Source organism: Corvus cornix, chromosome 6, assembly GCF_000738735.6.
Source record: "Corvus cornix cornix isolate S_Up_H32 chromosome 6, ASM73873v5, whole genome shotgun sequence".
NCBI classification, from domain to species: domain Eukaryota; kingdom Metazoa; phylum Chordata; class Aves; order Passeriformes; family Corvidae; genus Corvus; species Corvus cornix.
The window spans coordinates 16,984,090-17,011,967 of NC_046336.1; the positions used below are offsets into that span (position 1 = coordinate 16,984,090).

Consider the following 27,878-nt stretch of genomic DNA (forward strand, 5'->3'; position numbering starts at 1 on the left):
ATATAGAAGTGTTTCTACTGTCACTCCAGTTGTACAGAAGTTCAGTTGTATGAATTTCAGTGTGACTTGTTAGAAACTTTGAGACTTGGTTTTTGTCCTAATTAGTTAACCATTCAAGATGGCTGTTGAATTATTGCAAATAATTCCAACAGAGAGGTGGTGTTAGAAGTTGAGAAGAAAACTAAGCTGTTGTTCTGCATAACTGAAATATCAGTTTTCGTTGACTGATCTTGGGCTCTTTATTTGTGCTGAAGAAAACTGCTGGTGTTCTAAAAGCAAAGTTCATTTCTTTCTATTTGGCTCACAATAAAATGAAAGGAACTTAAATTCACAGAGAGAATAAGCTAAACAAAAAGTGTCCTGGGATTTCTGGTCACTTTATAAATGCAAGCATTATGTGTAGCTATCCCAAGAACTATGCAGAGTTGAAGAAACTTCATAGTTGTTTTCTACAGTACTTATTCTTTGTGAATGATTTGGTTATAACTCCTCAAAATGTTAAGATATAAAATGAAATGTCTTGGCAGTCGTTTATGAATAACTATCAGCTGTTAGTACTTAACACATTACTGGGCTTGTGTTTGATAGGAGGATGAAATGCTTCTTGCCTCTCTTAAAAATGAAATCTGCACTATGGCTTTAAAACAACTGTTGGTGCAGGTAGAGTGTAGCATGTTTTATGCCCTTAATGAAAAATAGTGGAAATTGGCTTACACTTAGCTACAGGCTGGTTCTGTACTGCATAGTCCAACTATGCTGCTTTTAAAATTAAACTTCCTGCTTGCATAGTTGATACATCTGAGGAGGAGACTTACTGTTCCAGTGGGACAGGTAATTAAAGTTCTCATTAGCTTTAATAAAGATTTGTGTAAATCACTAATGGGATTGGCATCCTGAGCTCCACTGCATTGGAATGTTGTGCAGTGTGGACCAGACAGCTTTTGCATAAATATTTACCTTGTGCTTTCAAAAACGTTTGAGTTGCAGGTTAGTCTATGATAACATATTTTTTCTCTTTAAAATAAAGGCTGTTTTAAAAACAGTTGTTTTGAATTCTTCCCATTTCAGGGAACTCTCATGTATCTTCCCAAACCTCAAACTTAATTTTACTGTCTTTGTGCAGCTTGTATAGCATGGAAAAAAAAAAAAAATTAGACCTTACAACAGATAACATCCACTTCATTGGAGTTTGTCCGTAGGGAGCTGGGGGGAGAAACTGATGATTCAGTTACTTGGCATACAGCAGTGGAGTGAAATAACTGTTTTAAATGTCTGACATTTAAGGATTGGTTTGGGTAGGGAGCATATTAAAAATCGGGAAATTTAGACTTTCAAATTATTCAGCCAGATGATACTGAGACACTTGTGGTAGACTCTAAGCCTCTTTCAGCCTGAAGCTGAGTGACTTAATAGTGATCTGTGATCACATGAGGAAGGACAGTGTGATAAGTACCTCCTATGCTTATTGAAGTGTTTGCCCCAAGTTGTTTATTTTTAGGTTCACTAGCAGAAAAATCAGCTATGCATATGGTATTTATGGTTTCAAGTTTGTATCAACACTAAGTTGAGATGCCCTAGTTGGTAAAATCATTTTTCTAGCAAGTCCACCTGATTCTCCCTAAAAAGCAGGGAGGTGACTGTGTGACTGCTATTTTACAAGTGTGTCTTAGATGTTAATTGTATACTCAGTAGTTTTAATTATTTTTCTAAGAAACATTGTTAGCTCCCTCCATCTGCAGTGCCTGTGTATAGATTTTGTATTCTCACTTCTTATTGCTTCATAAAGTTACCTGGCTTACTATTTAAAATGCATGCGTGTATATATAAATATATATCTATAAATATAAAAGTGGAGCAGGTAGACCAGCTTGATTCAGTTACTGTCTTCTGCTGGGTGTTCTCCATAGTAATTTTTTCTTGTTATTAACAAAGCAAAGATTTTGGAGGACCTAGGCCAGCTGTGGCAAGCTGAGAAGCAAATAGTGTCATTTCTTATATAATTATATGATTGACTAACACATATAGCAGCAAAGGGAGTCTACGCTCAAAGGACAGGTCTGTCAGTGGGAAATACTGAACATAAGCTAGCTCATTTTTGGCTACTATCTACAAGTATTGCAGTCCAACAGAGCTGCTGGTTCTGGTGGGTTGGAGTCCAGAGGCCTCCAGCATAATGGGAGCTCTGTATTGCTGCTCTTCAGACACGGCCTTGTGACCGTGGAAATTCTGACTGAGCTTGGAAAGGCAGTTGCAGATGTTACACAGTGGGAATATGAGTTGAGAAATCTTGTTCTCCTGTTTGTTTGGTTGTTTATTCCTCCTCCACCCCCCCCCCCCCCCCCCAATATATTGGCAGAATTGAAGCCAATTGGGTGAAACACAATTTCATTTCATTTCTCACCCATTGGTGCCGATTGGGTGAAATGCAGTAAATGTGCTCTGTCAGGAGGTGCTGACTGAAGAGTAAAATGATTTCCTGGGAAAAAAATGTGTTCATTTTATTAAAACCTGCTTCTTCAGACAAGAATATTTTGAGGGGTTTTTTTTCTTAACTGGGGCTTTATGATGGCTTAACTTAGAGATGTGTTTAAAGCATATGAATTGGACATAAGTGACCCCGAGTTCTCAGGAGTAGATACTGTGACTGCACTGAATTGTGATTCAGCAAATGATTTAAGTGGTTTGTCTAGCCTGTACATTTATAGTGACTTTCTCTTTTTGCCTCTCTAAACCCCTTGTTCTTAGCATTCCCATGGTTTGGAATGGATATCGGTGGAACGTTGGTTAAACTGGTCTACTTTGAACCTAAGGACATTACTGCAGAGGAGGAACAGGAGGAGGTGGAAAACCTGAAAAGCATTAGGAAATACTTGACCTCCAATACAGCCTATGGTAAAACTGGCATTCGCGATGTCCACCTCGAACTGAAAAATTTGACTATGTGTGGACGCAAAGGCAACCTGCACTTCATCCGCTTTCCCAGCTGTGCCATGCACAGGTTCATACAGATGGGTAGTGAAAAGAACTTCTCCAGTTTGCACACTACGCTCTGTGCCACGGGAGGTGGAGCTTACAAGTTTGAGGAAGACTTTAGAACGGTACGTGAATGGTTCATATGGGTTCAATGGGAAGTACTTTGGGAAAACACTGTGAGAGCCCGTCTGTTAAAACTTGCTGGGAAAATAACTTTTTTTCAGTCCATCCTAACTGATTAGGACCAACAGAATCAATTCACATTTGTTAATTGGTGACATTGCTGAGAACATGGATGGGGGAGGGAAGGGTATTCTACTGCTGGGTATTCTACTGAAGTATTGCTGTGCAGGATGTTTTTAGTAAATGTGGAGTTTTTTTAGAGTACAGCTGTGATGATCAGATGCTTCATAATCGACTTAGAGTATGTTATGACAGCCTAGAAGCCTGACACTATAGGTACTTGCAGACTGATTATCTCTTGGAAACCAGGTATGAAACCATACAGGCTGGAGATTTGATTCAGGTTCCCTTCCCTTTGTATTAACCTTCAAACAGACTGAAGTCAAGAGTCTGGAAGACCAACCATGGAGCATGGGGGAGAAACAGTGTGTGGGAGCATAATAATACCAGCTAGCTTTTGATTTCAATTCTGTGAGTGTGTCATTTAAAGAAAGGCAGTTCATGAGATGACTAGATCCCAGATCCCCAAGAATTTAAAAAGAGGCTTTGCAGGGAACTCCAGAAGCTGATGTAAATGTGAAGTTTTGCATTAGAGTACACTTCAAAAATTGGCTGTGGTGGAGAAGCATGGAAGAGCTGTTGTACAAAATGTGTTGGAGAGAAAAAGCATTCAGGAGGCAGTTTTCTGTTGTGTATCCATCTATACTGGGACAGATCTTCATTAATTTTCTGTAAAAAACAGACTAATTTGATTGTCCCAGAGCAGTGTCACTAAGATTAATGTGAATGTTTTACTTGACTGGTGGGTCTGGCACTTCTGTCCCTAACTTTTGACCTGATCTTGAGGGTGAGGGACCTGATCTTGAGGGTGAGGGATGGCTGCTGGGTATCGCAGGTTACAGTGGCTTTTCTGTCTCTGCTTCAGTCTAAGGAACTATCATACTGAATCACCAACTGCTGTTGACTGCAGTCCTTGGCTCTGTGTGCTTCATTTTTAACTCCCAAGCATGCAATTTTGCTGTACAAGAGGTTTTTTTCTTTGTCAATACCCTTCTGTCATCAATATCCTCACATACCAGGTGACCAGGATTCTAAGGGGGAAAAAGAATGCTGTAAGAGCTCAACATGAATTCCAACTGTTATGCTGTTGTGCAGCCACTTTCAGTAAATATTAGGCTGTTTCCATGTCCAAGGAAGGACTACCAAGTTTCTGAATTGGTGTAGTAGTCCACTACTAGTGCTAGATTTCTTGTTCTTTAGGCTGATTGCAAGTCCCTTGCAGTTTAGAGTCTACTGATGATTAAGTCCTTAAAAGCTTGTTTGCCTCGCATTGTGTAAGATTGTTGGCACCACAGTAGGAGGTGAGTTTTAGTTCTAGTAAGTGTGGCCTCAGTTGAGGTGGTTTTGAGTATCTTTTCATGTGTCCTAGGAATGATTCAGGTCATGTTCTTAGTGACAATGGGAGGTCACTTCAGGACTTTCTGAAGAGGCTGACTATCCCCTTGGAATGGTCAGTCTCTCCAGATTCATTCTTCCTGCATCGTATAATAACAGCTACCGTTGCTTGGTAAGGAAGTTCATGTCCCTCACTCCCACAGCTGTAGAACTGGACTGGAAGTTACCTGGTGGCTCTCACAGCTGGGCATTTCTCTCTGTAGCTTTGGCCTTACATGCTGTAAATATGCAACCTACAGCAAGGGATCAGTCTTGTCTCAGCTGCAATATAGCCAATGTAGCAGGGGAGGCCATAGCTGGAGTTTGGGCTGTTTCGCCAGCTATTGAACACAAATACGAGGTCACATAGCAAATGACTGGTGGACTTGGGCATGAAATTCCACATCTCTGCAGTGCTGTTAACATCCTGTCTGCTACAACACTTGATGGTAGTTTAAGACAAACCCTATAAAGGCTGGCTGGGGAGTTCTCTAGCATAAAGCAATCAGTGAAGTGCACTCACACTAAAGTGAGTGCTTTGGACAGCTGTCCAGTTCCACACCTTCCTTTATAGCAAGTGTTTCTTGGCTCAAACTGTAATATCCATGTGGAATTACAGAAGCAGAATATTATCCATTACATGGAAGTTTGCTTCCTTAATCACCCTGAAAGGGCAGAGTGTTCTGGGTACTGGCACTTAAATTGTCACACTTCATTAGCCATTGTAACAGCAGCTGGCTATCAGTGTGTTCTGCTGAGTATGAATTGACACCAGACAACAGTTTCAGGACTGCTCTGTCAAAGCTCTGAAATACCCATTTCAAGTGTTTGACCACTAACACATCTCTAGAAGTGGAGAATATGAGCCAAGTCTAAATCTTGCTATTGCAGGATTCAGTGTTGTAAAATTACTTATATGGAGGAGACTTTAAATGTTCCTGTTTGTTACTTAGAAGCAGTGTGGAAGAACTAAGGTATGTTTGTGACTGTTGTTATTTTCACTAAAAAATCTGGCTGAATGCTAGGAAACTCATTTGATCTAGCTAACATGCTTTTGTTCTGGCCCTTTATTTTCTTGTGTATATGCTTTTACATTACTTGTCTTTCATAGTATTTGTCAATGTGACAGTAAGAATTGCATAGATTTAGGACAGAAGATCCAATATATTGCAAAACAACATTCAAATCCCAAGGAAGGAAGCCTTCTAAGATTATAAAAGCTTTTTCTCCTTAAAATAGACAGGCAAATACCCTGTTGTTACTTGCCTCTGTTTCATTGTCTAGTTGTGAATTCCTAAATGTGTTAAATAGGTTTGATCTAGACATCTCTGTTGCTTTTGTGTATTAAAAAATAACACAAAATGGTGAGACACATTCTGTTTACCTTAAATCTGTTTTTTGTATTAGAAAAAGGCAACTAAATCTACCAAGGTACCTAGGTTTAGCTATTTCACCTCCCTCATATGGTCTGCAGTGTTGGAGAGGTGGATACCTGAAGAAGTCTCCATGATCTACTTGCTGATTGCTGGCAGTATGTTGGATCTTTTGTCAATCAGTAGCTTGGCAAATCATGTGATTCATTCTGAAGATCTGAGTGCTTCCCCTAGAAGTAGGAAAATTGACTCTATTCATTAAACTAGACCACAGAAATAATTTTACCAACCATATGGTTATACTTAATGTTCATTGAAGAGAGCATCAGTAAGTAATTCAAGTAAAAACCAAAAGGACTGTTTCCAGCCTAGGGGGTTTTTTCCTTGGTTTTTTTTCTTTTTTTTACCTCCTTTCTGAATGACTGTTCTATATGGCTGTCTGTCTTTATTTTCAGGTAACAGTGGTCTTAAGGCATGCATGAATCTGCAGCATAATTCTGATAATCCTCCCTCCTTTCCCCAACTACATACTGTCACTTCACATATTCTGCAAATGCTCAAGTATAACCACTTCTGTAAAAGTAAGGAGTACTTAGACTTAACCTGCTTGTGAGATGAATCTCTCTGTGCTCTGTGACTCCTCCATGATAGCACAGGCACATTACTTGCACAGATGTATGCTGTTAATGTAATGACAAATAAATTTTTAGGCTGCCACTCAGTTTTGTAAAGCAACTCAACATAAAGGATGGCCAGGATGCGGGGAGGAAGGGCTATTCAGACTTTTGATTAAAACCTGCTCTATTATAAAATTTTTGTTGATTGCAGTGGCTCAAAGGTGGGATCTTTGTATTCCTTTCCTGAACAGAGACCTGTAGAACCTGACTTGTCTTGATAGAAATTTTAATGCTGTCTCCAGTGGGAGCAGCATCTGGGCTAAAAACCCTAATCACTTAATCAAGAACATTTGGGACAGGGAAAGAGGGAAATCTCTTACCAACACAAACTCAAACTCAGGCCTTGACCTTCCCATAAAGGAAAATGCTTTAAAAGGGAGCTTGGCTGTTGGATAGTGATTTTCTTGTGCCAGTTATTAGCTAATTCTAAGGCTTGACTTTGTGGTATGAACTGAATGCCTGAGGATGACTTATAAACTGTATTCATCTTAAAACAAATAAACTCACTGTCCTGTGTTGTAGTATGAGTAAGCTGTGTAACTCTTTCACAGTTAGTGTGAGACACTCAAAAATCTTTCTGTGGAGGCTGGAGGCAGCTGCTCAGGCCGTAGAGGCTGGGCTGGAGTTGAAAGCAGCATCCAGAGAATGGGTAAAGTAACCTCTTCAGAGGGAATGGGGAGAAACAATGGGCATCTCGTCCCTGTCGAGAGAGAAGAGATCCTTACGGCTCGCTGTGCAAGAGGGCAGAGCTCTGCACGGGATTCCTGATGAGTGCTGGTTTTGCCCAAAGCTGATACAGAGTGAATCTTTTCTTCTGCTTCAGTGAATGTTGGACTTGCAGTTTATTTGCATTAGACTTTGTCTGGTTTGAATGTGAGTGGTTATTTTCAGCTCCATAAAGAGCTCCATAAAGTAGCAGTATTGGGGGTTGAAGTGAAGATAATCAAAATATAAAGAAAGCAAAGTCTTTATGAAAGTGGGGGAGAGGTAATGGGAGGGAGATGGAGGGCAAAGCTAGATTGTAAGCTATTCTAAGAAATAAAAACTGGAGCAATGCCCAGCAGACATAAAAGCCAGAGTGATATAGTAAATGAGGCTATTGTAATTGATAATTAAAACTTGCAAGATATTATGTTCTTAACAGTTTTTTACAGAAAAAAAAATCATATTTCTCATTGAAAGTCCAAGAGAAAAATGCACTTACAACTTCATCAAGGTTCAGACTTTGTGTTTACCAGAGCTCGGTAACAGTAAAAGTGAGTAAAATGTTTCATGAGCTGGAGCTTCACTGAAAATATGTCTGCACACCAATGGTGATACATTAGTCTTCAACCCCAGTGCATATATATCATGGCTGCCCTCAGCTCACTTCTAGAGGACTGGGATGCTTCATGTTTACCTTGCTGAAGTGGAAATATTTGCTCACCCATAGTAAGAAACAAGTGGGACCCAAGTCTTTGACTTATGTCTTCCTTACTTGAAAGCAGAAACAAGCTGGTACCATGTTTTTTCTTTTTATACTGCTTGGTACTTGAATACAACTGATTTATTTTTCTTTTACGTTATGCACAATATTTAAAAAACAAACAAGCCAAACAGCAAAGAAATCCAAATCTACATTTCAGCAGATAACACTATTTTCCGGCACTTCTTGGAAGAGTACAGGAGATGGGCTTTCACTCTTCTTGGAATAGCATCTATATGCAGTAACAACAGACTTTTTGTATCCTTGAAATAAGCTGAGTTTCAGGAGTTTGTTGCTAAGGTCATAGGGGTAGGTGTTGGCTACTTTCTTGGTGTGTTGCACCTGCCTGGAAGCATGGTTGAAGTCCTTAGTCGCTCCTTTTGATGGTCCTGGAGAGTTTCTTGAGGTCTAAAGTGTTTTGTTCCCTTCCCCAGTATTCAAAAAACAGTCTTAAAAAAAAGAGGAGTATCTATAGTCTGGTTATAATGCAGAAAAATTATTCTTTTAAAAAATGTGCATGTGGTTTCCCTGTAATTATCATAAATTTTCCCTCCAGAATCCTGTATACTGCTTTGTTCTGCAGTTGTTCTCATAGCACAAATTTCTGACATGACCTCTAGAGAGGCACTGTACTGAATATTGTTACAGGAGTGCAGAGTAGGGTAAGTTGACCATTTTGCTGTCTGCCTTCACATTAGGAATTGTAAAGGGCTGGAAAATATCCGTAAATGCTGTAGGAAAAGCATCCAATTAAAATGTGCTTCTAGACACAGCTTCTGTTTTTGTTATGCATATTTGCACATAAACTTTGGTTCCTCTAAAGAGATGGGATTTGAACAGCTGAAAGTTGAGGGTAAGTAGAGTGTGGCAGGTCAGGTGATGGCAGCAGGAAGAAATGTTTGCTTACTTGTAAATTTGTTACAATGGTTACAGGCACGTCTATTCTGCAATGCAGTTTTGCTGCTTTGGGACATTGTGAGCAAAAAGGTAGTTCTCTCTGCAGGGAAAGGGACTGACTTGTGCCCCTGGCTCTATCATCGCTTCTTGTACACGATTGGGTTACTACATTACTTGAAACTTTGCCCTAATTTCTGTTTAGACGTAAGAACAGTGGTGGCTCACAGAGCTATTTGGAGCCTTGGGTGTCTGGTGGCTGCAGAGCTTTTGGTTCTTTGAACGAAGGTGGATTGACGTAGAATACTGATGCCTGTCTTGCCTATTCCAGAAGTCAAAACCTGACTGCTGCAACAACACAGGAAAATAGTTTTCAGTCTGCTATGAATATCATACATGAAAGAAAGCAGTAATAAGACTTCTCTGCCTACAATATATCAACTGTTAAATATAGCACAGAGCTATAAAAAGCAGAACAAATTTCAGTATGTCTTTTATACACGGAGGGCTGGACCTAATAAAACCTCTCTGTGTAGTGTTTCAGGAAGAACATGATTAGTTTCTCTTGTTCTGTTCTTACAGAATTGGTGAGCTGACTGGAGAGTTTGTAGAATCAAGGATTTTGTCTGTGTTTTTGCACTGATGCCAGAAGTGTTTAACTCTGATTTGTATTACTTGTTTGTGTCTTGCAAGGTCTCTGACTAGTGCTTACCTGTTTGTAAAAGTGCAGCATGGATCAGACAAAAGTAGCTTGTGGCTGGGTGTTTGGCTTACATTAGAATAGAGGTTTTGATAATAGGGGGCATAAATCTGCTAATGACTTGTCTTTGTACAACAGCTCCTGGTTCACAGCACGTTTGTGCATCTGTGTTAGATCACGTTTGGTCATGCTGCATCTGGCTTATACACTGGGGTGAGGAAACTGACACTGCACAGCACATAACCTAGGGAAAGATCATGGGTAGTATAGAATATTTCCTTATGTCATCTAGGTATGTGCAATGTTTGTTGAACTAAATAAATCATGTAAAGAGTGATGACTTAGTGGACTCAATGCAATGGTCATTGTGATAAAGAGTGCATGAAGGGTTTATTATGTTGATAGCTTGTGTTGTGTACATCTTGGAGCTTTTCCTCGGTCTAATGGTAAGAAATTGATTAAATCCAAGATATTTGCAAAGTAGCCTTAAGAATTCTGTAGCATTTCTTGAAAAACTTTTTCTCATGAATTTTGCTTATTCTTTGTATTTGCTAGCTAAATGCATTGTTCAAGTCTTTTATGATGCATTTCTCTAATTTAAATTTGTGTACCTATGTGGTAGCCAAGAAAAAAATATGAAGGGATTGCAAAAGTTGCAGGAGGAAATACAGAAACAAGGAGAAATGATCTCCATCTCTCTCACTTGTCCTGTGAATAACTGGATTGTATTGAGGTCTTTGAGACTGCTGATTTGGGGTTCTTTTGGTCTTATTTCTTTTCCCTGGTTACAGGATTTGAGGAGTGGCAAATAAAACAAAAGGACGGACCCAATGAGTGGGATGGCTTTCAGTTGTGCCAAGTTAGAGCTGTGTACAAATAGAGCAAAGACTTTAACAGGGGAGATTTAAATAGCTTAAAAGAATGTAACCTATTGACCGTGCCTGTTCCACAGAAATATCTTCCCTCTTTATAGTGACTTAATATAGCTTCCAGAATTAAAAATAGGACATAGTTACCCATGTAAATCTGCTCCATTAGCTATTATAAAAACATCCTGCAGTATGCAAATGCTGGAGAACCAGCTGTGTATAACTCCATTATACTCCGTTGCTTTTTTTTTTTTTGCTAGAAAGTAGAGTTAGACGTGACCTGCTTTGCATGTGTGAGGATGAAAATGACCTCAGGGTCTGGACAACCTTACAGGTTTTTTCACCCTCTCTTCTACCTAAAAATGGAAAGGAAACTTTCTACAGTTGGTCAGTGTATCCTGTTTTGAGAAAGGGATGTTATTTCTAATTCTAGTGAATAGAATGCTATGGCAAGTAGACATGTCTGTTGAAGTACAGTCATGGTGACCTGCGAGATCGCAGAGGGAATGTCTTTTGTCAGCTTCTGTTACTCGTTGTCTGCCTTTTCTTAAAGTGATATTCTGCTGCGGGCATGGGCCTGACAGTCTTTTTGTTTGGACGTTTTATATGGTTTTTCACCAAACAGGGGTTATGCCTCTATTTTTCAGGAGGCATTTTAAAGTGCTCATTGTAATTTAAAAAAATAATCAGATTAACTGGTGACATATACTAAAAAAAAAAAGGTCCACTGTATATTTAGTGCATGCTAACATAATGTGCATATCATCACGTTTCTATTGAAAATTTCATTAAATTGTTGGGAAATACAGTTGGATGATGAGCTAAAGTACTTTGCATCCTGAGGAATGCTGCCGTGTAGGCATATGTCAGATACTACCCAAAAGCTGCAGAATATGGCTCCTCTTGGATTGGGAATGAGGGAAAGAAATTTATTGCTTCAGAATACTGAGGGGAAGACATAGTTCCTGCTTGCAGAGCCCAGAATGTCTCAAAGGCAAAGGAGCTAGATGGCATTACTGCATAGCACATCCTTGTTTTGTGAGGTACCTGTTGACAGGCAGATAGTGAACTTTTATTTCAGACTTCATGCTTAGATCTTTGTACTGCTTAAATAGCATAATGTGTTATTATTAAAGTGATTAAAGTGCTTCAGTGGAGCCTTTTGTCCTTCTCAGTGTTGTATTATACTAGGAAATGTGTGTTTATTAATTTCTTGTTCTTTTACAGATGGCTGATCTACAGCTCTGTAAACTGGATGAATTGGACTGTTTGATCCAGGGCCTCCTTTATGTTGATTCTGTTGGTTTCAATGGCCAACCAGAGTGCTATTATTTTGAAAATCCTACAGATCCTGAACAGTGCCAGAAAAAGCCTTACTGCCTTGATAATCCATATCCTATGCTGCTGGTTAACATCGGCTCAGGGGTCAGCATCCTAGCTGTGTATTCTAAGGACAATTATAAAAGAGTTACAGGATCCAGGTGAATTTACTTTTGTTTCTTTTAATTGTTTTCTTTTCGCCTTCACAGTCGAGCAGGTGGAAATTGGACTGTGTGATCAGTAGCTACAGCCCCAAACTGTGTATGTCTTCCCATTTCTTTTAAAAGCCTGCCAGTAGCAAGGCTGAAAATATCCTTGGATTCCTTCAGAGAGGAGATCTACATCAGGGAAGTCATTGATCTGTTCAACTTTAGACCTGCCTTAGTCTCTTGTTGGTGTTCTTACCTGTTTCCCATCTTTTGCTGTGAATTACCAAAACAAAGCTGTCCCAGCAAATGAATCTTCTCTCCCCCTGCATTCTGTTCTATGGTACATGTTAAAGTTTCTCCTGTATACTGCACATGACTTGTATATATGTCTTCTATTGCCTGACCTAGGGCATATCTTTGCCACAATGGTAGCCATGAGCTATTTTTCTTAGACAGTACAGATGGACACAAGTTCTATGGAGGACATTGGATTTCCTGCAGTTCTGGGTCTTTTTCAAGCACAGAGATTTGTCATCAATAGGCGTGCTTCTAATCCTTCCCACTATGGAAGGAAAAACATGACTGCAGTGGTTTGTTGACTTGTTATAGATGATGAAATCAATACTATCTTGTGGCTGGTGTGCAGAGCTTTCTTCTGTTCAGATACTGTCTATTACAGTGCTATGAGATGTGTTCTGAAAAACTTACCCAGTAATCCAGGAGCATGGACTAAACAGTGTTCCTATCTGACCTCCTGTGCTTTTTCATGCAGTCCAAGTGTGGTTTCTCACTGATCCTCTTGTTTGCAGTGGCTCCAGTTGCTGTGACTGCAGTCACTGCAAATAAGTGAACTTTGTCAGTGGCCAAGAAAGAATGAGGAAGGATGTAGAGGTTAGTAAGTTGAAGTTCATGTCTATAAGACTGAAAAGTCCAAAGTAGAACTTTAATGAGTTAGCAACATATTATGCACAGTTAAATACTCCCTGATAAATTTATGTAGTCAGTAAATATTGTACTTGAGCCTTTACAAAATATTCAAGTGAGTGCTCCTCGCTCAGAGTTCTTGCAGGGAAAGAACATTCGGGACTGATGCTGCGCTTGCTTTGAAAAGGAGCCAACCAGACTGCTTCCTGCCACTGACTAGGGGGACAAGATCTGTCTTGGCTGCCAGCCCTGTATAGCTTTACCTTTGTTCACTGTTCATTCTTTTCTCGCTTATTTGAGTGCTCTGCTGGCTAATTATTCTTGTGCAGAAAACTTGTTAGAGTGCTACGAATAGGGAAGTGGTATCTGTGATGTTGGATTGGACCTTATTTTTAGCTAACCCTTGAGTATAATTTCTCCTATTTAAGTATTAAAGACTCAAGTCTAGGTCAGTTAAAACCACACTGGATGACACTTGTGTTAAATAGAAACTCAATGTACGGTGTCTGTGTCAACTCCTCTGAGGGAGGAGTTGCTAGATACAGTTGGCACCTGTGTACAGCATGTTGTAAATGGCAGTCTAAAGAGTTGTGGTAAAAGCTGGTTCAAGCTGCTGGTCTGAAGGGAATGTGCTTTTCTAGCCTTGGAGGAGGAACGTTCCTGGGCCTGTGCTGTTTGCTCACTGGCTGCGAGACATTTGAAGAAGCGCTGGAAATGGCTGCAAAAGGAGACAGCACCAATGTGGATAAGCTGGTGAAAGATATTTATGGAGGAGACTATGAGCGCTTTGGCCTTCAAGGATCTGCTGTAGCATCAAGGTATGTGTTAATTGAGCTGTTTGTAAGGAGTCCCTTAGGAAACTTCCTGTACACGCTAAACTGCGTGCGTAATCCCTGGACTATGCACTGTGTCCATGTGGGAACGTCTCTGGATGTATCATGGGGTTTGTCCTTAGATCTCTCACCTACTTCTTGCTCTTTTTTTTTTTTTTAAACAGGTGTAAGTAATGCCTGATGTAGTTTGCTTCTATTTAAATTGCAGTTATTTTGGAAGTGTCCTTACTCATTGTTCTGCCTTTGTAGTGAGATCCTTTTTCACATTTCAAATCTGTCACAAATGAATGGATATCAAATCCAAGCAAAGCTTGCTAAACGGTAAAATTTTATGGGCTTTTATCACTCCTAAATATCTCATATTAAAAGACATGATCTTCCTCACACAGCTTTGGTCATATGATGAGTAAAGAAAAGAGAGATTCCATCAGTAAAGAGGACTTGGCCAGAGCTACTTTGGTCACCATCACCAACAACATAGGTTCTATTGCTCGCATGTGTGCATTGAATGAGGTAAGTTATTTACCATGAGCTTAAAACCTTTAGAAACAACATAGGGAGATTATCAGGATGCAAAAATGCAAATTGCTGGCATAGTAGGTGTGTCACTGGCCTTGGTAAATATGCATATGTTTAATGTAATGTCATAACTCTTGTGATGTGTTATGTGTATGCTTTGATGCAAAATGTAAGGCTGTTTGAGCTTCAAAGCTAGGGGAGAGGGGAGAAAAATTGAGTGTAAAGATGTCTTTGAGGCATTGAGCTTCAGCCTGGAGTGTTCAGTTGTTCTCAAGCTGTAATACATTAGATATTAAAATGTTTGTAATACTAATTATCTCTGTTACTTTGTAGTTATGTACAGATTTTACTATAGCATGGCATAATTTATTTTTAATACTATTTTACTTGGATTGTTTCCATAGCAGGATGGGTTCAGATTGTGTATTGTTTTAAATGTTTGGATAGATGTAAGTTCCATTGCATTGTGTCAGAAAGAAGAAAAATGTAGCTCATTTCCCTGCCTCAAACTCCTATCAGATGCTTATTACAATCTTTTTGTTAGGCATGATAAATATGGATGGATGTTCCATCCATACACTACAGCTTCCAGCAGTTAAAAAAGAAAAAACAAATGCAAAAATCCCCACCACAAACCCAAAAATTTAGGCCCTTGTTTTTATCTGCAGATTGCATCCTTTAGTATTACGTGGTAACTAGTACCTTTTATCGGCTCTGAGCAGATAATGAATTTATATCAAGTTTAAAAAAAAAAAAAATTTACAGGTGTTTTACCTGCACAGCATTCTGTTGGTAGAAGAAATTGCTGCTTCTTCTATATTTTTCATCAACAACACACACACACAGAGCCAAAAAAACTGCCAACAAAACAAACCCAAGAAACTCACCCAACTGCCATCTAATTACTTTAATGGGTCTCATCTAGCTTATGGCTTTATGAGAAACAGTAAATAATTAATTGCTAGTACTTTTGGTGGGTGTAGGTTTCAATTTGATTTTTAATAAACCTTTGCCACATCTCCCTCTTGTTCTTTCCAAGACAGGAGGTCCTAGTACTTAGTCTCCTTTCCTAAAAAAAGAGAAGACACTCTTTTTGCACTGCTTCGTTTTGTCTTTTCAGTCTTTTTATGGTTGTAATTTTAAGATTGAATTATCAGATCTTCATATGGTATTCAGAGTGTGGATGCTCAATGAATTTATGTGATGGTATATTGATAAATTTTGTGTTCAGAGTTCCTTTACTCACAGTTCATAATATTTCATTTTTGTGAGCATGGAACTCATTTCTAAGAAATGATCAACAGTCCCTCCATGATATCATCTTAAAGTGGCTAATTTGGAGCCTGTCATTGTGTCTGCATAATCAAGTGTCTCTCTTTCCCATTTTAGTTGTGTCATTTCACTTTTTTGATTTGAACTTCACCTGCTATTTTTTCCTCAGTCACAGGATGTGTCTTCAGCATTGCTATGCTGTTAATTTTTTATTCTCTTTTGATTTTCTATGCCATTTTTATGGTTTTTTCTCATATTCCTCTCTAGAGGACTTTTAAAATATATTGAACAGCACGAGTTGTAGTGTATGCCCCTATCAAATGCCACTGATAACCTTCCTTCGTTGTGAAAAGTGGCTACAGGCATGCATATTTCTTTTTTTCTGGGCAATTCCACTCTTTCGATCAGGATGATTCTCTTTCAGTGTTCTCTTTGCTTTCAGCTTCTTTACAGTGTTGCCTTGTGGCATGGAGTTCAAGCAGCATTGTACAGGGCTATCAAAGCATAGAGAGTTGCAGCAGGGAACCACATGCGGTGCATTCAGAGGAGGAGATAGGCTGCTAATGAAACTAATGCTTCTGAGTCATTGTGAGAAAGTTCCTAACATCTTTGTTCTGGGGGCAGGCTTACTTAAGAATTGGATGTGATCCATAGAATCTTGTGGAGGAATGTGGATTAATGTGTTAAATAATCTTCATTTCACAGTGTCAAAGTAGAATTTCTCCAACATTTGAAGTAAATTATTTTGTAGTTCTAAGGAATGAAAACTTCATTTAGTCACTTTACATACTATTAAAAAGAAAAATCAAACATGCAGTATCATTTTAAGTAAACTAATCTTCAGATAGCTTGCTCTTGGGAAAAAAAACTAATGCTATAATTCTGCTAAGTAATCTAGACACTAAATTGCCTTTGGGAGACATAGCTCTGACTTAGAGCAAGCTTGATGAATCGAATCACTGAGTAAGAGCTTAATAAACAGTTGAATATCATATTCTTTTGTGGAGCTTGTATGTATCAGATTAGGGTTATGGTAAAGCTCACTTTTAGGTTGACAGAATCAATTTATGCCCTGAAGCATGACTTTTGATAAGTTTTTCCCAATGATTGCAGCTTTAATATTATGTTGAAAATGACTTGCATATGTGCAGGAAAAAATGAGGCTGGGGGATAAATGAAATATTCTGTCTGCAGAACTTCAAAGCAAATTTGCTTGCACAAAGTTGGCAGTGGGGTAGAAAAATTCCGTAGTCTGGAACCATTTGGCCACAGACCCTTTGAAATGGCCTGTCCTAGGCACAGCAGAAGTGCATAAAGGAAACCAATCTCCTGGTTTATACTTTCCTTACTTGCAGAACATGTAATTTTGCATCTGAACAAGCTGCCTTGCAAAAGTATGTGCAGGGTTTTTTATTGTGTTATTGATTTAGATTTCCCTATTCAATTATATTGGCAGATATGTGAATATTCTGTATTGAAGGTATACTGCAGCTTTCTGCTGCAGGGTAGTTGAACAATTTAATGAGACCCCACAGAGTGAAAGAGTGCATGTCTTTTCCAGGATGTTGTAATTTGATTAGCTTAAGTAAGCATGTCACCACCATCTCTTCATCAGTTTAAGATTCCTGTCTTTCAGCTTTGAAAGTTTCAGCAGTGGACATTGACAAGACTCCCTTAAGAGTAGCATTTCAACTTCTGAAATATGCTAAACTTGTTTTTAGTTCAGTTCAGAAAATCTAGGAAACTTGATATTATCAATACAATTTTTAACCTTGTCAACTCAAGGAATGTCGGAAAACAAAATTGATATGAAACTTGCATGTTGATATGCACTGTTATTCTACTTAGATATGACTAGTACTTTTAGATTCAATATACTCTGCATTAGGTATTGCTTCTGGTAACATTTTTATATTCAGAAAAAATCATATGCATGTGAAACTGAAATGTAGATTCTAATCAATTTTATGAAATGGCATTAAAGGAAATTAATTAGTTGCATATTTGTCCCTCCTTTGTCCCGAGTTACTTCAGAGACAAAACTGCCTTATCCAAGGATGCAAGGTGCTCTTGGCCGTGTTCCATAGCAGCCTTTTGAAATTTAAGAAGTTCTTATTTTCAGTCATAAATTCCTAGGAATGAGTATGAATGCGTGGTGGTGTGGCTGCAGAGCCTAAGGAGACAGGTGACTGAAGCTAAACTATTTCAGTAAAGTTTGTGTTGCTGTGTTTGGCTTGAGGGCAGTCAGGCATGTCCCTCAGGCAGCAGACTGGATGAATGACTTACGGCGTGTGGGGATCGGCTCTGTCCAGCACCGAGTGTTCCAGTGAGGATGTTCCCTGGGCTGTGTCACCGGCGCAGTCCGGGACACGGCACAGCTGTGGCTGTAGCACAGGAATTGCTGCAGAGCCAGCTGTTGGGCTTTATAGAGCTGGATCAATGCAGAGGGGTAGCCCTTGCTAACCCTAGCCTTTATGCAGCTTTTCTGGCAATCTTCTGTGGAAGACTCTTGAAGATAGCCGTTCTAGGGCTCTTCAGGACTCCTGTAAAAGCTTTTGTCTCCAGGATGTGGCCTCCTACTGAATCTTCTAGACCAGTTCTAGTGTCTGGTCAACATCATCTGGTACACTAACGCAAAATGCAAGTGCAGTTTTGTGTATAACAGGCAGAATTGGGCTTGGTGAGATAGTTATGGGCATTGTTTAAACACCACACAGAGCCACTGCTCACTGCAGTGATGTACATACAAGTAAGGATAGTCTGTGGCTTTCTCATTGGCAGCCTAGTGCTGATGGTTCAAAAAATCTTAATTGCCTGAATGAAACCTGAGTTCAAATGAGCTTTGAAACAAACGAATGCCATACATGTCAAGTATTATGTCAGCTCCATTTCACTTGCTTTTTGAAAATGCAATCGCAGTCCTGATAATAGATAATGAAAGATGCTTCTTCCCATCTATAACATAATCCTTGTCAGATACCCTTCAGAAGTTCTCCATCTGGACTTAATAATCAAAGCGATCTCTAGAAAGTTGCTTCATTTACCATGCAGGGGGTAAAGATGTCTTCAGTGCAGCCATATACAATTAAAAAAACCAAAGCCACCATCAAAACACTCATAATTTGAGTCACGTTGGGAAGGTCCTGATATTTATTCAGTATTTTAAGGAAATATTGATCATCTATGATAATAGCCTCTCATTTTCTTTGGAATAAAACTCTGCACCTCCCTGCTCTTGCAGCGTCTCTTACTTAGCGGTCAGTAACTGCAATATTTTTTGACTTTTCAGTCTGAAGTATTTAAATGTAACCTAAAACTCCCATTTAACTTCATAGTAGGGGCAGAGGTACATGTTGAATGAGGGAAATAATTTAGCTGAATATAATTTTTCTCGTCTGTTTTTCAAATTCAATTTTACAGAACATCGACAAGGTGGTGTTTGTTGGCAACTTTCTCAGAATTAATATGATTTCTATGAAGGTGCTAGCATATGCTATGGATTATTGGTCCAAGGGACAGCTAAAAGCTCTGTTTTTGGAACATGAGGTGAGGAAATATATGTTGAACTTATACTTCTATTTGTAAGTACAAAATTCTTGTAGTTCTTTATTTGGTGAACTTGAAAGGGGACAAATGCCATTGCTTGGAATTGAATGCACAAGCTAAGTTCTGCATAAATGCTATTTAGTTTACAAATTCATTTGAAAATATTACTTGTTAACTCCTTGGGTTGATTGCTAATCTTGTGGTATGTGTTGTTAAACATTGCCCATTTCTCATATTTGCTTTCTGACCCTGATGCCAGCAACGTTCATTTGTGTGGGCTGGTATATGAAAACCCCAAGTATAATTAATTTTTGCAAGCATAATTCTGAGGTGACTACCAGATGGACAGGTCCATCATGGAAACTTCCCTGCCTCAGTACAGCATCAGTATTATGGTTCTGTAATTTCTTTTTTTTTTATATAATTTTGGGGAAGTATGTAAGACTTCTTCCAGTATCAGGCCCTTTCTTCTACCTAAAGAAGATCTTATTAAATTGTATTTTAGCTAGAGCAAATATTTGGTAGGGCCGATACTCCTTTCGTTGCTTTAACAGAACTGAAAAGTTTGTGTTCATGCTTATGTCTTATTTTGGAATTTGATTTGTTTTGGTTTTCTTTTGCCTTTGTTCAAAGGGTTATTTTGGAGCTGTTGGGGCTCTTCTAGAAATGCTTAAAATGACAGATGATCAGTGATGAAGCTGTCTGAAGAGATTCCTACTGCAGATGCTGCTGGATAAGAGTGAAAGCCACTACAAGGATGGAAATGAAGCCATTACGGTAGTTCTACCTGCTGGATTTGTAAATAATTTAAAATCCTTTTAGCTGATCTTTAATTTCTGGGTTTTGACCTTATACTTCAGAATTCATACTGGGAATTACGAGATTTTTTTTCTGTACACTGTATTTTTTAGGGGAAAAATGTGCAAAGTGGCCAAACATACAAATTTTATGAATTTATTTTAAAAAATTGATACTGTTTAATGTTGGACCTGTGATATGAGGCATCTGCTTTTCTTCTGGGGTTTACTGATTAGTGTGGTAATTTTAATTTCATTTAGTAATCACTCTAGGAGATTTTTTAATCTTATTTTCATGACGTTTCATGATTTGTTCTTGGTTTCAAATGAAACTACAAAGCTGATGCATTTTACTGTGAAAACTAGTCATTTATTTTTTTGCCTTTTCTTTCCTCATGAGATGAGACACTTTTTTATTTAACATCTGTCTGCCCCCCCAAAAAAAAAAAATTTGCAAACCATTCTGTGGCTAAACGAGTTTCTTCAAAGGACTGTGAGGAAGCTTGGTAATAGCAGGGGGTTTAAGACTGTGATTTTTCAGTAGTCATAAATTGCAACAGGAAGAGACTGCCAGCTGGTTTTGCAGGACTGATTCTTCTCTATAATAAAAATTTTAAACAAGATGTGAACTAAAGTTTTAATTATTCAACTGACACTAAAATGAAAATCTGTTTCTGATGAAAACATCTGATCAACATGAAGAGTTCTGTAGTAAAGATGTTATTCACACTTGGTATTAGATGACAAAGGGAGATTGTTTTCACTTATTTTTCTGTAATCTGCGAGTTTTAACTTGTTCATAATTGAAAACAACTGATAACAGCATTATTAAAAGCCCAATTACTAAAATTAGAAATATACTGACTAAAGTCTTTTCTGTTTTTAAACTAGTGTTAACTTTCCCTCCAGGACACTAAAATTTGAGTGTTTATTCCAATACAGTATTTTCTACCTTTTCTGATTTGTGGACCTCTCTAGATTTTTTTTTTTCCAAGTTGAATTGAGATCCCTTTGAAATCTATGTACTTAGCTTGCTGCAGAGCATGTATAAACTTGCTTTCTGTAGACACCTTGAGGGCTCACAAATGAGAGGCTGAAAAACAGTTCATAAATTATTTTGTCTTGCAAGACTATATGTGATGTCACATAATGTAAATGACTCATAAGAGGGACAGTATAAAATTCAGTATATTTTTGGAAGGGGACTTATTTCACTTTTTTAAGTCATTAACTTAGATATCTCCCAAATGTTGAAAGATGGTAAAATGAACTGAAGTGTTAACTTGTCTGATGGAAATAAAGACCACTACTGTTTTGACAGTTTTAATGTATCTGTGGAATTCATTTCTTGGAAGCAATGATGTGACATATGTAATACTTTTTTTTGTGACATATATGACTACTTACTTCCATGATAATTGTTTGGTTCTTGACATGTTTTTAGTCTTCATTACAAAGCTTTAGTCTTTGAAGCCTTTCTCCTGCTTGAAGTTGACTTTAAAGGACTGTAAACCAAAAGCTGAGATATTAGTGTGTGGAAGTTGATATTTTCTGTAATATTGAACTTGAGATAAGTGCAGATGGTTCTGCTCAGTGCCTTTATTTTTTTAATAAAGAAAAAAACCCTTTGATTTAGGTTATTGGCTAAGTTTTGCCTGTGAATGAAGATTCATTTGTACACTGTTTTTTCTTAAGGAAAACTTCAGAATGTTAAGAGGTAACTGTGCTGCTTCTGATAAACAGTAGAGGGAAGCACAACATCAGCCATGTAACTGCTTGGTTGGTTTGTTTCAGAGAAAGATCCTGTCGTTTTCTCCATTGTCTTTTTTTGAAGGGAATTTGATATGGGAATGTCTGTCACCTAGGTGTTCTTGAATTCTTCACATTTGAACTTATGTGAAAGAAGACTGTAACGTTAAGTAAACAAATAAGAAATAGCAGTTCTTTTAAGATTAAAATCCTTTACTTCAAAAAAAAAAAAAAAAGAACAACAAAAAAACCCCAAACAAAACAAAAACAAACAAAAACACCCCAAAACAACAACCAAAAAACCCAAACAAAAAAAAAAACCCAGCAAAGCAAAAAACCCACACACATTCAAAAAAACCCTAGCAAGCAATTCAGAGATATATAAGGACTTTAAAGATGCACAAATTGAGGCTGTGTGGTTGAAGAAGAAAAGCACAATTATGGTAGCCCTGAAGTTAGCTGTAAGATTCTAGGGACTGTCAGGTAAGTTGATCACAATTCTAGGAGAAGCACAAAATAAAACTTTACCTTAAAAATGCTGATATGAAATTTAAAATGCTTAATAGGTGAATTGCTGTAGTTAAAAGAATGAGAAAAAGTACTCTGAACTGTATACTACATAAATGAGTACATCTGGTTGGCAAAAATATTAGCAGACTTAACAGGATAAAGAGTTGTGGAAAGTCAAAAAATAGGAGGAACTAGAGGAAAATGACACTGTAAGTTTAATTCTTCCTTTCCTGAGGGAGAAAACCCTACTGCAAAACTATTTCTTTGTTGCCTTGAAATCTACAACTGACTGCTTTTTTCTGTGTCCCCATCAGTACCATCATAGCGATGTGCTAGTACTGTAACTTGCTACTTTGCCTGCCTCCACTAATCCCAGCTCTTGTTTTCCTCTCCATGTTCCCCCTCCATAGTTAAGGTAATGGATGAATGACAGTGTGGTTGATTTCTGGCACTGTTACAATATTTTTGCCATAGGGGAATACTTTGGGGCATTTCTAAGATCATTGGTGTTGTCTTGAATTTTTCTGATTGGGTTTGGTATCCAGTTGCTGTCTACAATCATCTGTTGGAAGGGGTTCCCCAAGGTGCCCCACTTCATCATCCAGAAGTATCTAAAGTCTGAAAACAGCCTTGCTCAGGTACATAGATAAATCTCTACTATAACTGGTACAAACTGGAAGTTTGTGCAGGCAAAGTTCAACTCCAGCACTATCGAAGAGTATTAATGAGAACCTAGAAATACCCAGATTCTTGGATCTTTTTTGTTTTGGAAATGGTGAGGTTGAATAAGCAGCCTTCCCTAAGGTAGATCAGCGAGTCTGCAGTTTAGTATGTGTTGAAAATACTTGTTTTGGTATAAATTAAAGAGACCTCTTACCAGGCCAAGCCTTGTTAACCTAGCTTCTCTTTCTGAAACATGGTAAGGTAATTACTCAGGTAAGTTGGAGTAGAATGCATTGGACTCGTTGCTGTTGATTGTCTTGTCCTGTGCTGCTTTTGGACTTGAACATTTGTTCTTTTATCACATGCTACTCTCTTTATTCTTTCTGCACCACCACCAAGAAACCCCAATTTTTAATGGTTTTGACAAAAAAAGTCTAATTGCGTCCCCTAGGAAGAAGGGTCTGTGTTTTAAAGTAAGATTTTTGGACTAAGGTACTGGGGGAAAATCTGTAGTGCTGGATGAAGAGTGAGAGACGACTAAGAGTATTTACTTTGTCAAGTTTGGTAGAGAAGGCTAGCATGGGGTGCAGGGGCCAGTACAAGAATCTGACTTCTAGGACAAGTAGGGTGCTTGCAGTTCATTCCAACCTCAGCGCAGCTGTCCTGGTGTTTCACTGTTATCAGCACTTCTGTTCCCGTTAGACTGTCACAAGATACTTGCAAGTGATTTTTGGCAGGACACAGCAGAAGTTTAGAGGTGGGAGAACCATATGGGGTTGAATTGATGACAAAATAAACATACATGATTGTTTCCAGTCGAATGAGGAGTTCTACTGGGTTCTGTTTTTAAAGTACAAAAGGTATCTTTGAATTTGGGATTAAATGGACGCTATGAAAAGGACCGTGGTCTGGTTTGTGTCTCGCTACCTCTTGGTACCTGGAATGAAGGAGGGTAAACAGCATGAACTGTCATCATGCTTTACTTAAAAGCATGTGTCATTCCCTGTTCTTAAGTGGTTTTGCTTTATTTTGTTGTGATGATCAAGGCGCTTCCACCTTCAGAAGTGTCTTTCCAAGTTGACAACTTCATAGTTTTCCAGGTTTTTGGGTGGGTGACCCATTCATCTCTTTTCAAACTTAAAGGTTTGAGTGAATCTGGGCATTTAATACTGATGCCTTTTCCTGGTCTTAAAATCAAGAATCAAACATGGTTAGAAGGGAAAAAGGGATTTTACCTTGGTATTTATTTTAAGGATCCTTAGGTGCATTACATCCAGGTCGAATGCACCCCAATGCACACCACAATGCACACCTCCAAAAGATCTGGTATAACATTATAGGTGTTACTAATTAGCAGATCTATCAAAGATTCCCCAGTGAGAGGCTTGAGTAAGCCCCCCTCCCCAAGGAACCTTCCCCTGGATGGTTCTATCTTGGTTTACAGAATGTGTTCTGGAGAGCACCTAGGGGTCTGGGGCACACTAACCCCTAGCTATGAAGCTTCTAAAATGTTTAGTCTCCCAGCTGAACAAACAAGTCCAAGAATGTAGGCAAAAAGCACTAAGAATACAGAACTTATAAAAAGGTATACGAAGGATATAAAAGAAAAGGCAAAAAATTATCATGGTGTCAATAGGAAGCAGAAGTTGCCCTTGAGCAGATGCTGCTCTACCAAAGCAGCCTTGGCGGTGCAGGTACAGGGTTGAGTTTACCTGTTACTGAGATTTCCATTTATGCCCATCCATGAGGATGTCGTCTCAGCTAACCACTTTTCTCATATAGTATGTTAGATTTTTTTTTTTCCAAATGGCTTTTTTGGGTTTAAAATCTTTTGTGAGATGACCTTTTCCTTGCAAGGAAATACACGTTTTTTCTTGCTTCTTTGAAAGCGTCAGGGAACAGTGCTTAGAGCAAGACAGAGTTTCATTGTGGACAGACACCGGTTTGATAATGCCTTTTGTCACAACAGACATATCAGTTCTTCAAGCCAACAAGATGGTGTGGCCACTGGTATGCTGTGACTTGTTCAGAGGATTTGTTTTGCATTAATATGTTAGCAAATTGCACGAAAATAAAACAGCTGGTCTCAGCTTGTAGGAATTTCTAATGCAGATGCTGGGTTGGGTGGAAGTTGAAATACGTGTGTTTCAGTAAGGATGAAGAAATGAATGTCTCAAGCCCAAGGAAAGACATGCTGACCAAAATGCTCTTTCCTACAAGCTTTTATAATAGCTGCATCATTTGGGAGGCTGCGATTGCAATAATTCTCCTGTAAGGCAGTAAATCATTACCAACCTGCAGATGTTATACTGAGTTGGGATAGCGATATTGTTATCTACATCTGCCCCCTCTGTCCTCCCAGTGGAATTACCCCACTGATATACTGATAGTCAGCAGGAGGCAATGGAGGCAGCACACCAAATGGGGTCGGTGAACATCGGTTTTGTGAAATGCAGTAGTGTAATGTGGGCAAGACAACTGAGAAGCTGTGAGAGGCTTCTCCTCTGAAAAGATTGGATAGGCTTCATCTGGAGATAAAAACTTATTATTGGTGTTGATTTGAACAGTAAGAACACTCTCCTGTTTTGAAAATTGTTCTTACTCTTTTTATATTTTAAAAATTAACTGTGAACTAATGCACATTAATAAAAAAAACCCCTAAATGAAAAAATGAATTTAGCATTTCCAAAGATGGCTGGCTAAATGATTTACAAAATGCTGGGTGTACTTAAAAATTTTTTTAGTTCCTTTTGGTAGAATTGTTTTGTTTTTTGAGCAACCTGACCCCTACTGCTATTTGAATAAGTGAACAAAAACATGCTGTTCCTATGTCCTAAACACGGAGCATGCTGTTACCCAGCTAGCTTTCAGCATATTGCACTTGGCTATAAAAGGCTGTGCATAAAAGAATCCAGAAATATTTACAAGATAAGCCAAAAACGCTCCCAAATTTCCAAGTGTTTGTCACTTCTTTTTCAGCTTAGAACATAAGTTTTCTCTTCAAATATAGGAGGTTTGTAGACTTCTCTCCAGCAGATTTGCCTATGCAGTGTAGCAGCCCCCAAGCATCACTGGTTTGCCTCTTCTTTGAGGGGGAAAAGCAGTGCAAGGGAAGCTAAAGCTGCTTCCTGATTGTTCAGCTGCTCGCTGACCCATAACACACTTCACACTTGCTCTTTTACAGCTAGGGCAGAAAACATTCAGGAACTGAATTTCTCTCCACTCCTTGCTCTCATCACATAAGAAATTGTATCAAAAAAAAAAAAAAGAGCAGAAAAGGCACCAAACCCTGCAGACTAATTCACCTTTTATTCGTGGGTAGAATCATAGAGGTCAGCTTAGTTTTAGTCAAGAAGACTTCTTTTTTCAATTTCCTGTCTTTTCCCCCTCCATTTGGAGCTTGATTTTCTTAAGGTGTCATGCAACGTCTCTCTCTGTTCCAGCTCTCCTACCCGAAAGGCAATTATAAAAGTGCCTATGTGAGATTTTCGTGAACATCTGCTTCACAGCATTGCAGGAATTTGCTTAAAGTTTCATTTTATGTACATTGCTATAAAGTTCTAAGACACCAACTCTGGAATTATAAGCCCCTTTATCAGGCTAGGAGCAGAAGAGCTGTTACTGACACCACTGTTGAGGCCATTGACTATGGGCATAAGGCACTATAGAAGTTCGTCTGTCCTGTGTATGGTCATTGTTGGGCAATTGAAATCTTTTTATTCACAGAAGTATAAGAACTGGCTTTTCCTTTTCTAACCTATTGCCTTTCAGACCCATGGGAGGAGAGAAGGTAATTGAGAGTCAGTTCCCTTTCAGTCCCTGACCATTCCACTTCCCCTGCTGTGCTAGGAAGTAGTGGTGTATGACTGGCAACTCAATAAGGGGAGCTTTGGGACACACAGAAAGAAAGGCAGAACAACAGAGAACTTTTTAAAAACACAAACAAGAAAACACTTTAGTAAAATATTATTCAGGCTTGAATCAGAAATCTGTCTATGAAGTTTGTGTCACCAGTTATAAAGCTAGCAGCACTAGTCTTAGAGGAATGAGATGCTAGGTAATACTATTGCCCTGTGGGGAGAAGAAACAGAGCCCTGGCACGCAGCAGCCTGGCCGGCCTTGCAGCCACGTGGCCGATACCAAAATGCAAGGCCATGGATAATCAATGTTGTAATATTTACCAAAATATTGTTCTACTCAGAGCAGATCATTTCTGATGGACTTTTAGCTGACTCTGGTTTAGGCCTCTGTCTGTACATGCTTAACTTGGAGAGAAAAAAGCAAGCAAATGAGGGGGAAAAAATGTTGCACCAAGCATAGGGTGAAAAAAAAATTATCTGTAAGATTCTGTGTTGCATAAGTGCCCCTGGGACTAATCTGGTACATCTCCAAATAAAACAGGAATCTTTGGTGCTTGTAACTTTCTGTGTGGAATGACAATAGTTTCTGTGTTTGTTAACTCTGTAAATGTTTGCTGTAGATACTATCAATGAGAATATTTTATTTAAAGGAGTGTATTAAAGTTTAAACCAAAGAAACTTTCCCCCCAGCCCGTGAACACAACAAATACAACAATTAGGTAGTAAAAGCTGAATTGAAAGTAGGTCTAGGTGTTAAGCTGTGTATTTTATAGGTGAGCTGGAGCAAAAACTTGTCTAGAGGCACAGCATACCCTGGGCTGGATGAGGAACTCTCTCTGAAAGCCCCAGCAGTCAGCAAACACCAGCCAGAGTTTTGTCTGAGGTACAGCAAATTCTTGTCAAATGACTGGTTTTCTGTGTTGTGGAGGTGTGAAGAATTGGTGGTGGTTTACCATCTTCTTTTACTTGGTTTTGTGTGCTGATTTGGAGAGTAGGATAAAGACCACCTGCACTGCCTTCAGGCCTTGATCCCCAATTCAACCTTCTTTAGCTTGTGCATTTCCCTGAGAGCTGGGACAGGCAAGGGTGTTGATGATGAGCAGGATGAGCTGCTAACACCATTTCTTCTGCAGAGCACAGCAAGCCATACTTTTCATCCAGAAGAACA

At 38.8% G+C, this 27,878-nt stretch overlaps 1 protein-coding gene across 19 annotated transcripts in view; it reads left to right on the top strand.

The window, feature by feature from the left end:
- Positions 1-21,259, top strand: part of PANK1 (pantothenate kinase 1) — a 43,331-nt gene extending 22,072 nt beyond the window's left edge. For 15 of the 19 annotated variants that reach the window (XM_019293082.3, XM_019293106.3, XM_010410702.4 and 12 more), the window contains 6 exons: positions 2,746-3,098; positions 11,796-12,049; positions 13,603-13,779; positions 14,184-14,307; positions 19,006-19,131; positions 19,765-21,259. In XM_019293082.3, coding sequence (XP_019148627.1) covers positions 2,746-3,098; positions 11,796-12,049; positions 13,603-13,779; positions 14,184-14,307; positions 19,006-19,131; positions 19,765-19,824 — 1,094 coding nt within the window. In that variant the 3' untranslated portion in view covers positions 19,825-21,259. Of the gene's footprint in view, positions 1-2,745; positions 3,099-11,795; positions 12,050-13,602; positions 13,780-14,183; positions 14,308-19,005; positions 19,132-19,764 lie in introns of those variants that run through there. The other 4 variants (XM_039553499.1, XM_039553500.1, XM_019293130.3 and 1 more) reach the window with 3 other exon arrangements.
- Positions 21,260-27,878: the final 6,619 nt, after the last annotated feature.